Genomic DNA, 15,964 nt, shown 5'->3' on the forward strand with positions numbered 1-15,964 from the left:
TGCATTGCCAAACATGCCATCTTTTGAATGAGACATTAAACATAGGTCCCGTCTTTCTGATTAGGTGAAAGTAGAAGATCCCATTGTATTTTTTTTTATTGAGTTTTTCTGGTCTGTTTTCATGATTTGTAAGGAAAGTTTAAATTACCATCTTGCAAAGGAATGATGGAGGGGGGAATCTCATTGAAGACTCAAGGGATGGACAATAAATGCTGGCCTTGCCAGTGACGCTCACATCCCATGAATGGATAAAAACAATGTATATTATTCAATGGTATTAATAAGAAAAACCCATCTTATTATTTCAAAGGAATCATATCCTTTAGCTATTATGGTTGGAGAGTTAGGCTATTAAAACGATTATGATGGATTAGATAGCCTTTTCTTGTTTCTTAATTTTTTTTGTTCTGTACCAAGTTGACTCATTATAACCTTGGTCTAAACATTTAATGATGATAGTATTTGAAAAAATGCGAATCTATAAGCGGCTTTGACAGACCCTGGGGAGAAGGAAAGTCTTGTTACAAATGCAAAACTCGTAAACTAGTTGCTAAAGAGCTTTATGATTACTTGGCAGCTGAAGCGCAAATGCCGGCTCCAAGCCTGTGGGGAGTTGTAGTCGCGCGGCTCCACAGCGCCCGGTTAAACCTGGGTTAACTGTCGTTGCCCAGAACTACAACTACCAGCGTGCAGCGCGCCGCCCTCGGTCTGGGGCGATGATGTGCGTCCTCTGAGACATTTTCCAGCGGATTATACGATCTAAAGGTGGTTTAAAGTCACAGTTCACTGACCATGTCTTGGGCTGTCGCTGTGCACTAACAGGTCGCCAGCTGTACCCACCACCAGCGGATTAAACCCTGGCAGTTGTGCCCGGCCATTACTTTCCGCTTCGTCGCGCAATCTCGCACGGGCCTAGTCTGTTTGTTTATCATTCGTTTGTTTTGTTTCATTTAAAGTCAAAGTTGGGGTAGAAAAAAACCCCATAAGGTTTGATCCCCTTTCGTCTGCAAAAGATGGCGGATACTAAATCCATTCACGAGAGAAGATTTGAAGCTGCTGTCAGTGTTATTCAGAGTTTGCCTAAAAACGGTGAAAGCATTTTCTTCTTTCATATTAATAGGGAGGGGTGGGGATGTTTTTAACAGCATCTCTGAGAGGGTTGGGTTGGTTACTAATCCCTCTCAGCATTTAAAGAACCACTTCCTCCTTTGCCTCGCCCAACTTGTTTATCCAGTGAGCCCGGTTTAGAGCGGTGTAAACCGATGTCAAACTGCATGTCTTGTAACATGATTTGTGTTGCCACATGGGGAACTGATGGGAGGGAGCATTGGTGACTGTTGTACGTTAATTACTATAGGCCTGATGATGTATTCTATTTATACCTCACATATAACTTGGCCTCCCTTTTCCGTTTGAAATTATTTTTAATTTGGGGCTGTTTTGATGAAGCTCTTATTATTTGCTCTGCTTATGTTAACAGCAGGAACAGAATTTTAAATTTGCACCAAAGCACGAGGGCTCATTTCTGGAGGAATAGAATTCAAAAGCAGAAAAGTGATATTAAACTTGTGTATAACTTTGGTAAAACCACATTTAAGAGTACTGCGGTCAGTTCTGATCTTCATATTACAAAAAAACATATAGAGGCACTGGAGAGGGTGTGAAAATATTTACGAGGATGATACCAGAAATGAGAGGATGTAACTATTAGGAAAGACTGAACAGGTTGGAACTCTTTTCTTTTGGAAAAAGAGAAGGCTGAGGAGTGATCTTTTAAAATTATGAAGTGCTTTGATAGGGTAGACATAGAAAATGTTTCCACATGTGGGGATAGTCCAAAACTAGGGATCATATGTGTATGTGTATATATATTATCAAATAAAAAAAATCAGGAGAAATTTCTTTATGCAGTGGTTGGTGAAATTGTAAAACTTGCTACTAAAAGGAATAAAAGTAAAATCCAAGGCCCCAAATACTCCTTTCAGGTGAAGCAGCAAATTACTTGTACTTTCAATTTAGTATACAGTATTCGCTGCTCACAATGTGGTCTGCTGTACATTTGGGAGACCAAACACAGATTGGGTGACCGCTTTGCGGAACACCTTCGCTCAGTCCGAAAGCATAACCCTGAGCTTCCGGTTGCTGGCCATTTCAACACTCCCCCCTGCTCAAATACCCACATATCTGTCCTGGGATTGCTGCAGTGTTCCAGTGAAAATCAACGCAAGCTCGAGGAACAGTATCTCATTTACCCATTAGGCACGCTACCACCTGTCAGACTGAACATTGAGTTCAATAACTTCAGAGCATGACGGCCCCCCCTCTTTTTATTTTTAGCTGTTTTTTTCTTTTATTTCATTTTGTTTCTTCATTTTTTTTTATCATGTGCCTACCTACTGTTTTTTTTGTCATGTGCTTTGGGACAGGTTGTTCTATTTTTCTGTCAATTAACACCCTCTCTGCACTAAGTCTTTGTCTTTCAGCACACCATTAACACACCGTTTGCCTTTGCTCCATGATCTTCTGGTCAGTTATCCTCTGTGACCTTGTCCTATCAACACCTTCTTTTTGGTTATCTCTTGCCCCACCCCTGCTTTACTTGCTTAAAACCTATTACATTTCTAGCCTCTGCCAGTCCTGGTGAAAGGTCACTGACCTGAACCATTAACTCTTCTTCTCTGTCCACAGATGCTGCCAGACCTGCTGAGTATTTCCAGCATTTCTTGTTTTTATACCTGATGGAATAGCATAAGTCAATTTAAGGGGAAGCTAGATTAATACATGATGGAGAAAAGATTAGAAAGGTATGCTAATGGAGTCAGCTGAATTAGCATGAGAGGAGGTTCATGTGCAGCATAAACACTGACATAGACCTGTTGAGCCAACTGGTCTGTTTTTCTGCAGGAAATTCTATTTAATTAAATGTAAGAAAAGTCAGAGATGAGAAAAGATAATTATTAGTCCATCCTTCAATGTCCTACCCCACCCATCAAAGCATTCAATTGTATTATGAATGACTCCAGTGCTTTTTTCCTACTGTTTCCTAGCAGATCATTCCAAACATTTAATTCTTTGTGTCAGTCTTGGTTCAGTGGTGCTATCCTTACCTCGTGTTAGAAGGCTGAAACCCCACTTGTGAGATTTGAGCATATAATCTAGACTGATACTTCAGTGCAGTACTGAGGGCATGTTGAACAGTCAGAGGAGCTGCTTTTTTGATGAGACATTAAACCAAAGTCCTGTCTACTGTCTCAAGTGGACATAAAAGATTCTGTGGCATTATTCAAAGAAGAGCATGAGTTTCCTTGGTGTCATGGCCAATGTTTATGTCACAATCAACCTCCAAAAAACAGATTATTTTATAATTTGTCTCATTTATTTGTCAGAACTTCTTTTGCGCTGATTAAATGTCACATTTCCATGCGATGTAACAGTTATTGCACCAAAATAGTTGGTTAGCAGTGAAGCATTTTGAGACATCCTGTGGTCATAAAAGGTGCTATATCGAGGCAAGTTTGTTGATTCTTGTTCACTTTAGTATGTAATCCAGAAATGTGAAACAATATTTTAATTGATACTTCAAATACTTAATTCAAATTCTAGATAAAGATTTTAAACTGGCAATTTAGTTTCATTTGGTAGTTGAGACAAGAACTGTGGGAATTGGGGTTATTTCGTAGGAAATAGACCCATACCGTAAAACTGATTGAAGTGTAGAAATATGATTTAAAATGTTATGAATCTTAAAAAAAAAAAATTGCCTCAGTTTATTTTTCACACAGCAGAGCAACGTTAATAACAATGGGTTGACAAGTAATAGGTGTTACATGGACAAATGCAAAATCATGGGACTGGGAAAGGATAATGGAGAGGGATTTGGATGTACTGGTGGATGCATCACTGAAGACATCAGAAAATATCTGGCAGCATTAAAGAGAGAAAATATGAGCTTGGGCTGAATAGCCAGCAAAATTGAGCACAAATCTAAGGAAGTGATGATGTTTGGACAAAGCATTGGTCTGACCTTCTGGAGAGGACTGACTGAGGGACAATATAAATTGTCGCTTAGACAGGCATGGATTAAGGACAGTTAGCATGGATTTGTTAAGGGAAGATTGTATCTAACCAACTTGATTGAATTTTTTGAAGTAGCATGGAAACTTGATGAAGTGAGCATGTTTGATGTGGTGTACATGGATTTTAGCAAGGCTTTTGACAAAGTCCCACATGAGAGGCTGGTCAGAAAAGTAAAAGCCCATGGGATCCAAGAGAAAGTTCAAGTTGCATCCAAAATTGGCTTAGTGGCAGGAAGCAAGTGGTAATGGTTGACGAGTGTTTTTGTGACTGGAAGGCTGTTTCTGCAGGGCTCAGTATTGGGCCCCTTGCTTTTCATGTTGTATATCATGGTGTATGTATGTATAAGACTTAAATGTAGGGAGCATGACTGAGAAGTTTGCAGATACAAAAGTTGACTCTGTGGTTGATGGTGAGGAAGAAGGATGTAGACTGCAGCAAAAGATCAATGGATTGGTCAGGTGGGCAGAAAAGTGAGAGAAACAGAGGGACCTTGGAGTGCATGTCCAGAGATCTCTGAGGTAGCAGGACAGGTATGTAAGATAGTTAAGGCATACGGGATATGTTCCTTTATTAGCCATGGTATAGAATATAAAGCAGGGAGGTTATGCTAAAACTATGTAAAACACTAGGCAGCTGCGTACAGTTCTGGTCACCACATTACAGGAAGGATGTGATCGCACTAGAGACAGAAAATGACTAGCATTTATATAGCGCCTTTCATAACCACGGGACTTTACAGCCAAGTTCTTTTGAAGTGTACTCACTGTTGTAATGTTGGAAATATGGCCAATTTGCACACAGCAAGTTCCCACAAATAAAAATGTGATAATGACCTGATGATTTGACTTCAGTGATTTTGGTTGAGCGATTAAAATATTGACCAGGACACCAGGGATAACCCGCCTGCCATTCTTAGAAATAGTCCTATGTGACGTTTTATGTTCATCTGAGAGGGTAGACAGGGCCTCGATTTAACGTCTCATCTGAAAGACGCCACCTCGGATAATACAGCACTCCCTCTGTACTGCACTGGAGTGTCAGCTTTGATCTTTGTGCTCAAGTCCTGGAGTGGGACTTGAACGCACAACCTTCGTGATAGAGTCAACCATGACTGAGAGGTTACAGAGGAGATTTATGAGGATGTTGGCAGGACTGGAGAGTTTTAGCTATGAGGGAAGATTGGATAGGCTGGAGTTGTTTTCTTTGGAACAGAGGATACTGAGGGAAGAATTAATTCAAGTCTATAAAATTATGAGGGGCCTTGGTAGGGTGGATAGGAAGGACCTAAGATTTTTTAGAAATATATAACGAGCAAGAGGATAACTAAAATAATGGGGCCTATTAGGGACCACAAGGGTGGCCTGTATGTGGAGGCGGAGGATGTGGGTATGGTTCTTAATGAATACTTTGCAGCTGTTTTTATGAAAGGAGGACAATACAGACATTCCAGTAAGCGAGGATGAGTGTGAAGTATTAGATCAAATTAACATAGAGATAGGGGAAATATTAAAGGGTTTAACATCTTTGAAAGCGGATAAATCCCAGGCCTGGCTGAAATGTATCTTAGGCTGTTGAGGGAAGCAAGAGAAGAAATAATGGAGGCTAGAGGCATGGGGCTGGAGGACAGCTAACACCATTGTTAAAAAGGGAGAAAGCGATGGACCAAGTAATTACAGGCTAGTGAGCCTAACCTCAGTGGTGGGAAATTTCTTGGAAATAATTCTGAGGAACCAGATAAATCTTCATTTAGAAATGCATGGATGAATCAAAGACAGTCAGCAAGCATTTCTTAAGGGAAGGTCGTGTCTGACATGATTGAGGGGTTAACAAGGAGTGTTGGTCGCCACATTACCAAAAGGATGTAGATGCTTTGGAGAGGGTGCAGAGGAGGTTCACCAGAATGTTGCCTGGTATGGAGGGCACTAGCTATGAAGAGAGGTTGAGTAGATTAGGATTATTTTCATTAGAAAGACGGAGGTTGAGGGGGGAACCTGATTGAGGTGTATAAAATCATGAGAGGTATAGACAGGGTGGATAGCAAGAAGCTTTTTCCCAGAGTGGGGGATTCAATTACTAGGGGTCACGAGTTCAAAGTGAGAGGGGAAAAATTTAGGGGGGATATGCGTGGAAAGTTCTTTACGCAGAGGGTGGTGGGTGCCTGGAACGCATTGCTAGCGGAGGTGGTAGACGCGGGCACGATAACGTCTTTTAAGATGTATCTAGACAGATACATGAATGGGCATGAAGCAAAGAGATACAGACCCTTAGAAAATAGGCGACAGGTTTAGATTTAGGATCTGGATCGGCGCAGGCTTGGAGGGCCGAAGGGCCTGTTCCTGTGCTGTAGTTTTCTTTGTTCTTTGATGACAGTAGTGCATTTGATGTAGTCTGTATGGATTTTAGCAAGGCTTTTGGTAAGATTCCACATGGCAGACTGGTTATGAAAGTGAAAGCCCTTGGGATCTAAGGGAAAGTGGCGAGTTGGATCCAAAATTTCCTCAGAGGCAGGAAGCAAAGGGTAATGGTCGATGGGCGTTTTTGTGACTGGAAGGCTGTTTCCAATGGGGATCTGCAAGGCTCAGCACTAGGTCTCTTGCTTTTTGTGGTATAAATGAGTTGGACTTGAAAGTATAGGCTATGATTAAGAAGTTTGCAGATGATACAAAAATTGGCTGTGTGGTTGATAATGAAGAAGAAAGCTGTAGACTGTTGCAGGATACTAATTGACTAGTCGGGTGGGTGGAACAGTGGCAAATGGAGTTCAGTCTGGAGAAGTTAGAGGTATTGCATTTGCGGAAGGCTAACAAGGCAAGAGAATACACCAGGAAACTGAGAAGTGTAGTGGAACAGGGGGACCTTGGAGTGGATGTCCACAGATCCCTGAAGGTGGCTGGAAAGGTAGATAAGATGGTCAAGAAGGAATACTTGCCTCTATTAGCTGAGACATAGAAGATAAAGCTGGGAAGATATGCTGGAACTGTACAAAACACTTGTTAGGTCACAGCTGGAGTATGGCGTGCAGTTCTGGTTAGCACACTATAGGAAAGATGTGATTGCATTAGAGAGGGTACAGAGGAGATTAACGAGGATGTTGCCCAGACTGGAGAATTTTAGTTATGAGGAAAGATTGGCTAGGCTAGGTTGTTTTCTTTGGAACAGAGGAGGCTGAGGGGAGACCTAATTGAAGTATATAAAATTGAGGGGTCTTGATAAATTTGAATAGGAAGGCCCTATTTCCCTTGGTTGAGATGTCCATGACCAGGGGGCATAGATTTAGGGTAGGAGGTTTGGAAGGGATTCGAGGGAAAATGTTTTCACCCAGGTGGGGATCTGTAACTCACTGCCTGAAAGGGTGATCGAGACAGAACCCCACATGACATCTAAAAAATAGTCATAGAGACTTGAAGTGCCATAACCTCCAAGGCTATGGTCTAAGAGCTGGAAAGTGCAATAAGGCTGGATAGCTGTTGTTTAGTTGGCACATACACAATTGACTGGTCTCTTTCTGTGCTGTAAATTTCTATGGGGTACAATATGCTCACCGTATTATGAGAATTATATCCAGACATGGGAGAGAGTGTAGTGAAGGATAGCAAGTGACATGAAACAAAGACGGGTGAGTGGAGTTGAGGTAAAGATGTCATAATCTAATTGAATTGCAGAACAGCCTCAAGGGGCTCAATGGCCTACTCCTGTTCCTGTGTTTCTCCAAACAATTGAATTCGATTTCACAGCAATGCCATGGTAGGATTAGAACTCTTGACCTCTGTGTTGCTAGTTCAGTACCAGAACTACTACACTATCGTACCCAAATTCAAGAAAGTACGGCAAGAAAAAAATTATAATGGGATGTGAGATGTATTGAGAGATATAATCCCAAGAAATAGCTAGTGGACTGCAGTAGTTATTTTCCGGTCCTGTACACTCCTGCCTTCCTAATGAAGAAAAGAGGGAAAAAATGTGGAGTTAGATGTGAATTAACAAATTGAAAATGTACTTTTGTTTGACATCATTGAATGTTTGTTTAACAGTTTAAATCATCTCTGGTGCAATACGCGGAGGAGTACTTGCTGATTGTCCCTTTACCCAAGTATAATCTTCAATAGTTTTTTTTCCCCTTTATGTTAGAACATTTATTGTGCATGAGTGACCTTTTAAAATTTTAATAATTTGAAATATATTGCTCATGTATTTCTTTTAAACCAATGAAACGCTTTAAGTGTGATCTGGGAGTAAAGAATTGTTTATATTTCTGAACTCAAACAAGGTAACCCAATTATTTAATTGCAGCTGCCATGGCCTTTTATGACCTTGTATGTTATGTCAAATCGCTTTATTAGGAAACACTTTTTTAAAGACTTTACTATTGAAAGTTATGAGTAATACCTGCCTTAAGCATATGTTTCCACAGCCTTGCCCTTCAAGGTCTGTCCTGAAATGCTTTAAAGGCACACACAAAGCTCTAGCATTCCATTTCTTTTTACTTCATACAATAAATGCTGGCCTGGCCAGCGACGCCCACATCCCATGAATGAATAAAAAGAAAAATCCTGTTGTGCATGTTTTTAACTGAAGCTGGCTGGTGTAGTGAATTGGCATACTATCTTGTAACTGCAAGGATGCTGATCTGAATCTACTCCAGATTACAGGCCCAAAGCACAAAATTGCCTTCTGTCTAGCTCAAATTAACATTCTCAATCGAAGAGACAGTAACAGTAGCTGGCGTTCAGAACAGAGCAGTAAAGGTTTCCTAGAGTTAGACTTTAAGTGCAGTTGGAGGAACTTTGCTCTGTGTCTGGCACATGCTGCAACTGATCTGACAATTTCTGATATTGGCGCAAGATATTCAAAATGTGTTCGATTCCCCAATGCATGCGTTCCCTCATCTTGAGTATTAACAACACTCTAAAAATAGAACTTTAAAAAAATACTGTGGTGTTTCAGTCATTGTTAATCTGGTAAGCATTGCTATGAGTTGTAGTTCTAATCATGATTTCAAGACTTTGTAAGTGGCCTTTTATCTCGGATTTGCCAGGAGAAGGCAATATGCTTTCCCACAGAAGGGATGTTAATTGTACATAAAGGTGGTGGCAATTCACTTGAGCTCTACGGGTTAAAACTGGTAGTTGGGTTAGGAGGTGTATGCTTGTAAGGTGTAATTCTGTAAATATAAAAGTGTGTAAAGATTAACTCCAGTTCTATCCTTCACCACCTGGCTTTCTGGAATGGAACATGGTAGCAGAGGATGGAACGGCAAAGGTTGGAAGCGAAGAAAAAAAAATTCAGACACCAAACTACAATTCCAGTAGCCGTTATGGGAAATATTAGAAAGCAAGTGTAAATTGTCAGGGTATGATTACCCTCTGAAGTGGTGAGTCTGAAGCATATGACCAGTGAACGAATGAAGTGAATATGTGAACACGGATTATGTCCCTACCAAAGAGGAAACAAGGTATGGCCTTGTGTTGTCGCTTCCTACCAGAAGTAAAATATTTTGTGAGCTGGATGCCTGTCATTTGGATAGTGATGAAGGTTTGGACCTTATATGAGGATGAAATTTACAGGAAAGATGATCTGTTAAATGCCTACGATGCGTAGTCAAACTTAGATTTCGGAAAACAGATGATCATTCCAAGAAGGAATAGATTATGAACTTTAAAAGTTTGTATAAAAGATTGACGATTCAATTTGGTGATCCTGGATCAGTTTAAGTTGCTGGACTGTGCTGAGGCATCTCGTATGGACAGGCTCCTGGTTCTAACTGGTGTTCGGTTCTTGGAGAGGGAGACCCTCTTGAAATATTTCACGGGGAAACATTAATTTCCTTCAGCCTTTGTGGAACAAATGAGACATTCCGCAGTGATAGAAAGGATAGAGGACTCAATGATTGCCAGATTTTGAAATGGTCCAGATACTGGATGCAGGTATCAATACATTGGAAGGGTTAAAGACAGGCAGAATGAAGATGAAAGCTGCTTTAACAGATCTGGCTATTACAGCAGGGAACAGAATTGGAACAGCGGTGATGGGTGAATGAATCCCAGGAATGCCCAAGGAATAGTTAATAGGTGCTTCAGGTATGACTTGAAGTATCATTATGCGATGTACTGCCCAAAGTGGAGAGGAAGGGTCCTCGAAATAACACATGATACAGAGTTCTGAGGCAGAGGATGAACATAATGAAGAATCAAACAAATTATACTGGTCACAAAGAGTTTTAGTCCTGTGATGAATATTCGTCACTTACTCGTGTAGTGCTTGCACTTCAGTATGTGGAACAGATTGGTTCAAATGTTATCTTGATTCACTAAGTAGCAAGGATCGACATTATGTTAAGTAATGTAAAAGTACTACTTGCTTTAGGTTTGGTGATAACACTTTGAAGTCACTAAAGAGTGTTGTAATTCCATGTTTTAAAAAAAAAAGCTGCAGTAATCCGTTTTATAAGTACTGATGTAGTTTCTAGTGAGATACCTGTGTTGTTGAGTAAACCATCTATGAAAACGGCACAAATGAAACTTGAAATGGAGCATGATAAGGCAATTATTTTTGGGAAGTGTGTGGATCTGCTGTTTAGCCAGTCAGGACATTATTGTATCAGCTGAACAAAATCTTATGTTTTTTCATCAGAGTGTTAGACAAGTATTGATGACATGAGGTGATAAGAATCAGAGAGGGGGAAAAGCACATTGTCTTAAAGCTACATCAACAGTTTGCTCACCCGACTTGACAAAGGTTAAAAATCTTGCTAAAAGTTGCAGGTGTGGTTGATGAAGAGTACACAAGGCTAAAAGAAGAGATAAGTGGGAAATCTGTTTTTAAAAATAAGTATTGGATGTCGCCACATCCTATTGAGGTGAGCTGGCAAGATGGATACAGAACTGGCTCGGTCATAGAAGACAGAGGGTAGCAGTGGAAGGGTGCTTTTCTGAATGGAGGGCTGTGACTAGTGATGTTCCGCAGGGATCAGTGGTGGGACCGTTGCTGTTTGTAGTGTATATATAAATGATTTGGAGGAAAATGTAGCTGGTCTGATTAGTAAGTTTGCGGACAGACACAAAGGTTCGTAGAGTTGTGGATAGTGACGAGGATTGTCAGAGGATACAGCAGGATATAGATCGATTGGAGATTTGGGCGGAGAAATGGCAGATGGAGTTTAATCCGGACAAATGTGAGGTAATGCATTTTGGAAGATCTAATATAGGTGGGAAGTATACAGTAAATGGCAGAACCCTTAGGAGTATTGACAGGCAGAGAGATCTGGGTGTACATGTCCACAGATCACAAAGTGGCAATGCAGGTGGATAAGGTAGTCAAGAAGGCATATGGCATGGTTGCCTTGATCGGTCGGGGCATTGAGTATAAAAATTGGCAAGTCATGGTGCAGCTGTACAGAACTTTAGTTAGGCCACACTTGGAATATAGCGTACAATTCTGGTCGCCACACTACCAGAAGAACGTGGAGGCTTTGGAGAGGGTACAGAAGAAGTTTACCAGGGTGTTGCCTGGTCTGGAGGGTATTGGCTATGAGGAGAGGTTGGATAAACTCCGATTGTTTTCACTGGAATGACGGAGGTGGAGGGGCGACCTGATAGAGGTTTACAAAGTTATGAGTGGCATGGACAGAGTGGATAGTCAGAAGCTTTTTCCCAGGGTGGAAGAGTCAGTTACTAGGGGACATAGGTTTAAGGTGAAAGGGACAAAGTTTAGAGGGGATATACGAGGCAAGTTCTTTACACACAGGGTGCTGAGTGCCTGGAACCTGCTGCTGGGGGAGGTGGTGGAAGCAGGTACGATAGCGACGTTTAAGAGGCATCTTGACAAATACATGAAAAGAGGGATATGGACCCCGGAAGTACAGAAGGTTTTAGTTTAGACAGGCATCATGATCGGCGCAGGCTTGGAGGGCCGAATGGCCTGTTCCTGTGCTGTACTGTTCTTTGTTCTTTGTCAAGCCTTCTATTGGCTTATCATAACTCCTCATCAAGGAGATGTCTTGGGTTTACGTAAGAGCTAATGATGCCAAAATTTGGATTGCTGAACTGTATTACGTCAACCAGTTTGAATTATATTAACATTTACATTACCAACCTCTCATCAGAATAAGCACAAGCTACAAAATCAATGAATTAACCTTTCTTCCTAATTATTAATTCAGGCGTAAGAGTCATGAACTAACAATCGTTGTATTAACCTTACTATAATAATTAGCAACACTTAACAATCGAGTATACTAGAGATGGGGTTACTTGACAAAATATAGCAACATAGGAAGATAGGAACAGGAGTAGGCCATTCAGCCCCTCAAGCCTGTCCCGCCATTCAATGAGATCATGGCTGATCTGCGGCCTAACTCCATATACCTGCCTTTGGCCCATATCCCTTAATATCTTTGCTTAACAAAAATCTATCTCGGATTTAAAATTAACAACTGTTGTGGCTTCAACTGCTATTTGTGGGAGAGAGTTCCAAACCTCTACCACCCTTTGCATGAAGAAGTGCTTCCTAACATCTTTCCTGAACGGTCTGCTCCGAATTTTTAAACTATGCTGCCTAGTTTTTGAATCTCCAACCAGTGGAAATAGTTTATCTTTATCTAGCCTGTCTTTTCCTGTTAATATCTTGAAGACTTCGATCAGATCACCCCTTGACCTTCTAAATTCTAGCGAAAACAGGCCTAATTTGTGTAATCTCTCCTCGTAACTTAACCCCTGTAGTCCGGGTACCATTCTTGTAAACCTACGTTGCACTCCCTCCAAGGCCAATATATCCTTCCTAAGGTGTGGTGCACAGAACTGCTCACAGTACTCCAAGTGGGGTCTAACCAGGGTTTTGTACAGCTGCAGCATAACCTCTGTGTCTTTATACTCCAATCCTCTAGATATTCCATTAGCCTTTTTGATTATTTTCTGCACTTGCTTGTGGCATTTTAAAAATCTATGCACCTGAACCCCCAAGTCTCTTTGGACAGTCCCTGTACTTAACCTCTTCCCATTTAGAAAGTACCCTGCTCTATCCTTTTTTGGTCCAAAATGGATAACCTCACGTTTGCCCGCATTGAAATCCATCTGCCACAGTTTTGCCCACTCACCTAGTCTGTCAATATTTCTTTGCAATTTTATGCTATCATCTAGACTGTCTACAATGCCACCTAACTTTGTATCATCAGCAAATTTGGATATATGACTTACTATGCCATCATCCAAGTCGTTAATGAATAATTGAGGCCCCAACACAGATGCCTGCAGGACACCACTAGTTACATCCTGCCAATCGGAGTACTTACCCATTATCCCTACTCTCTGCCTACCACTCAACCAACTTTCTAACCATGTCAATAATTTGCCCTCAACTCCATGGGCTTCTACCTTAGTTAACACTCTTTTATGTGGGACTTTATCAAATGCCTTCTGGAAGTCCATATAAATAACATCCATAGACTCCCCTGTCCACTACCTTAGTCACCTCTTCAAAAAATTCAATAAGATTTGTCAGGCATGACCTTCCCATCATGAATCCATGCTGGCTGTCCCTGATTAACTGTAAATTTTCTCGGTGTTCAGTCACCCTATCCTTGATTACAGACTCCAGCAACTTGCCCACCACAGATGTCAGGCTAACTGGTCTGTAATTTCCTTGGTTCCCCCTTTCACCCTTCTTAAAAAGTGGAGTGACATGTGCAACTTTCCAATCCAGAGGGACCACTCCTGAATCTAGGGAACTCTGAAAGACTATAGTTAGGGCATCTACAATGTGCTCCCCTACTTCCTTTAACACCCTTGGATGGAAACCGTCAGGTCCTGGGGACTTCTCACTCTTTAGTTCCATTAATTTCCTTGTTACTGATGATTTACTTATGTTAATTGTACTAAGTCCCTGTCCCCTATCGGCTATTAATTTTTTTGGGACTTCCGGCAAGTTATCCTCCTTTTCAACTGTAAATACTGAAGCAAAGTAATTGTTCAACATGTCTGCCACCTTACCCAAGTCTAAAATTCTAGTAGCTGATTCGTGCTTTTCACTTTCAACGCAACCTTGAATTCGATCATGTTGTGATCACTATTTGATAAATGTTCATGCACACTTAGGCTGCTAATTAAATTTGGCTCATTACTCATAACTAAATCGAATATTGCCTGTCCCCTTGTTACATCTAGGACATATTGCTGTAGGAAACTATCCCAGACACATTCCAGAAATTCACTACCTTTCTGACAGGTGCTAGTCTGCCTCTACCAATCTAGTGTAAGTTAAAATCCCCATTAATACTACTCTGCCTTTGTTACACATTTGCCTAATTTGTGCATTTATACAATCTAACACCTCAGAACTGCTACCAGGGGGTCTATACATAACACCCATTACAGTTTTAGATCCTTTTCTGTTCCTCAATTACACCCATAAGGTCTACACTGGATGCTTTCCCCTCATTATATCCTCCCTCACCAATGAGGTGATATTATTTCTAATCAGTAAGGCTACTCCACCCCCTCTCCCATTTTCCCTGCCCCTCCTGTAAACTTTATAACCAGGTATATTTAGTTCCCAGTCCCCACCATCCTGCAGCCACGTCTCCGCAATGGCCACCACATCATAATTTTCCATTTGAATTTGCGCCTGCAGTTCATCAAGTTTATTTCTTGCACTCCGTGTATTTGTATATAGAACTCTTATTTGGGCTAAACCCCCTAACCTGCCCCTCAGCACTGATGCTTTATTCGCCTGTTTATTATTTCTCTCTTCTGGTTTAACCGGTATACTACTTGCAGTTTGGTAACAATCAGCCTCACCACTAACCTGCACTCCTACCTTCTCCTTTAACTTCCTGTTTTTCCATGCAACTGAACCCTCCCTCCCCACTATTTAGTTTAAAGCCCTATCTACAGCCCTAGTTATACGATTCACCAGGACTCTGGTCCCAGCATGATTCGGGTGGAGCCCGTCCCATCGGAACAGCTCCCTCCTTCCCCAGTACTGGTGCCAATGTCCCACGAATTCGAATCCATTTCTCCCACACATCAATCTTTGAGCCACGCATTTACCTCTTTAAACTTATTGACCCTTTGCCAATTTGCTTGTGGCTCAGGTAGTAATCTGGAGATTATCACCTTTTTGGTTCTGCATTTTAATTTAGTCCCTAGCTGCTCATACTCCCTCAGCAGAACCTCTAACCTCATTCTACCTATATCGGTACCTATGTGGACCACGACAACTGAATTTTTCCCCTCCCACTCCAAGTTCCTCTGCAGCCCAGATGAGATATCCCGAACCCTGGCACCAGGTAGACAACACAGCCTTTGGGATTCTCGATTCTGGCCACAGAGAGCAGTGTCTGTGCCCCTAACTATACTATCCCCGATTACGACTACATTTCTGTTTTCTCCCCCCACCTGAATGGCTCCCTGTACCACGGTGCTGTGGTCAGTTTGCTCATCCTCCCTACACTCTCTGCTCTCGTCCACACAGGGAGCAAGAATCTCGAACCTGTCGGACAAGGACAGGGGTTGAGGCTCCTGCAACACTACCTCCTGGATCCCTCTACCTGCCTCACCCATAGTCACACCCTCCTGTCCCTGACCACTGGCCGAATTCACGGTAGTTAATCTAAGGGGTGTGACTGCCTCCTGAAACACAGCGTCCAGGTAACTCTCCCCCTCCCTGATGTGTCGCAGTGTCCGAAGCTCAGCCTCCAGCTCATCAACTCTGAGCCGGAGTTCCTCGAGTAGCCAACAATTGCTACAGATGTGGTCACTGGGAACCACAATGGGATCCACCAGCTCCCTCATCATGCTGGTACAACACGTCGCCTGGCCCTACATCTCTATTTTATTTAATTAGATTTTAATTTGTTTTTTTAATTTCCAACTGGCTTTTAGTTTTTAATCTG

The 15,964-nt window shown here is 41.7% G+C and overlaps 1 protein-coding gene across 4 annotated transcripts in view; it reads left to right on the forward strand.

Moving 5' to 3' along the window:
- Positions 1-698: 698 nt before the first annotated feature.
- The window catches only part of acbd5a (acyl-CoA binding domain containing 5a), a 123,299-nt gene continuing 108,033 nt past the window's right edge, over positions 699-15,964 (forward strand). For 3 of the 4 annotated variants that reach the window (XR_010969134.1, XR_010969135.1, XM_068014042.1), the window contains exon 1: positions 699-1,089. Coding sequence is in view for 1 of the 4 variants with exons in the window: in XM_068014042.1 (XP_067870143.1) it covers positions 1,014-1,089 (76 nt within the window). In the remaining 3 variants the exon portion in view is untranslated. The remainder of the gene's footprint in view (positions 1,090-15,964) is intronic. The other variant, XM_068014055.1, reaches the window with a different exon arrangement.

The sequence above is a fragment of the Heterodontus francisci genome, chromosome 2 (assembly GCF_036365525.1).
Source record: "Heterodontus francisci isolate sHetFra1 chromosome 2, sHetFra1.hap1, whole genome shotgun sequence".
NCBI classification, from domain to species: Eukaryota; Metazoa; Chordata; class Chondrichthyes; order Heterodontiformes; family Heterodontidae; genus Heterodontus; species Heterodontus francisci.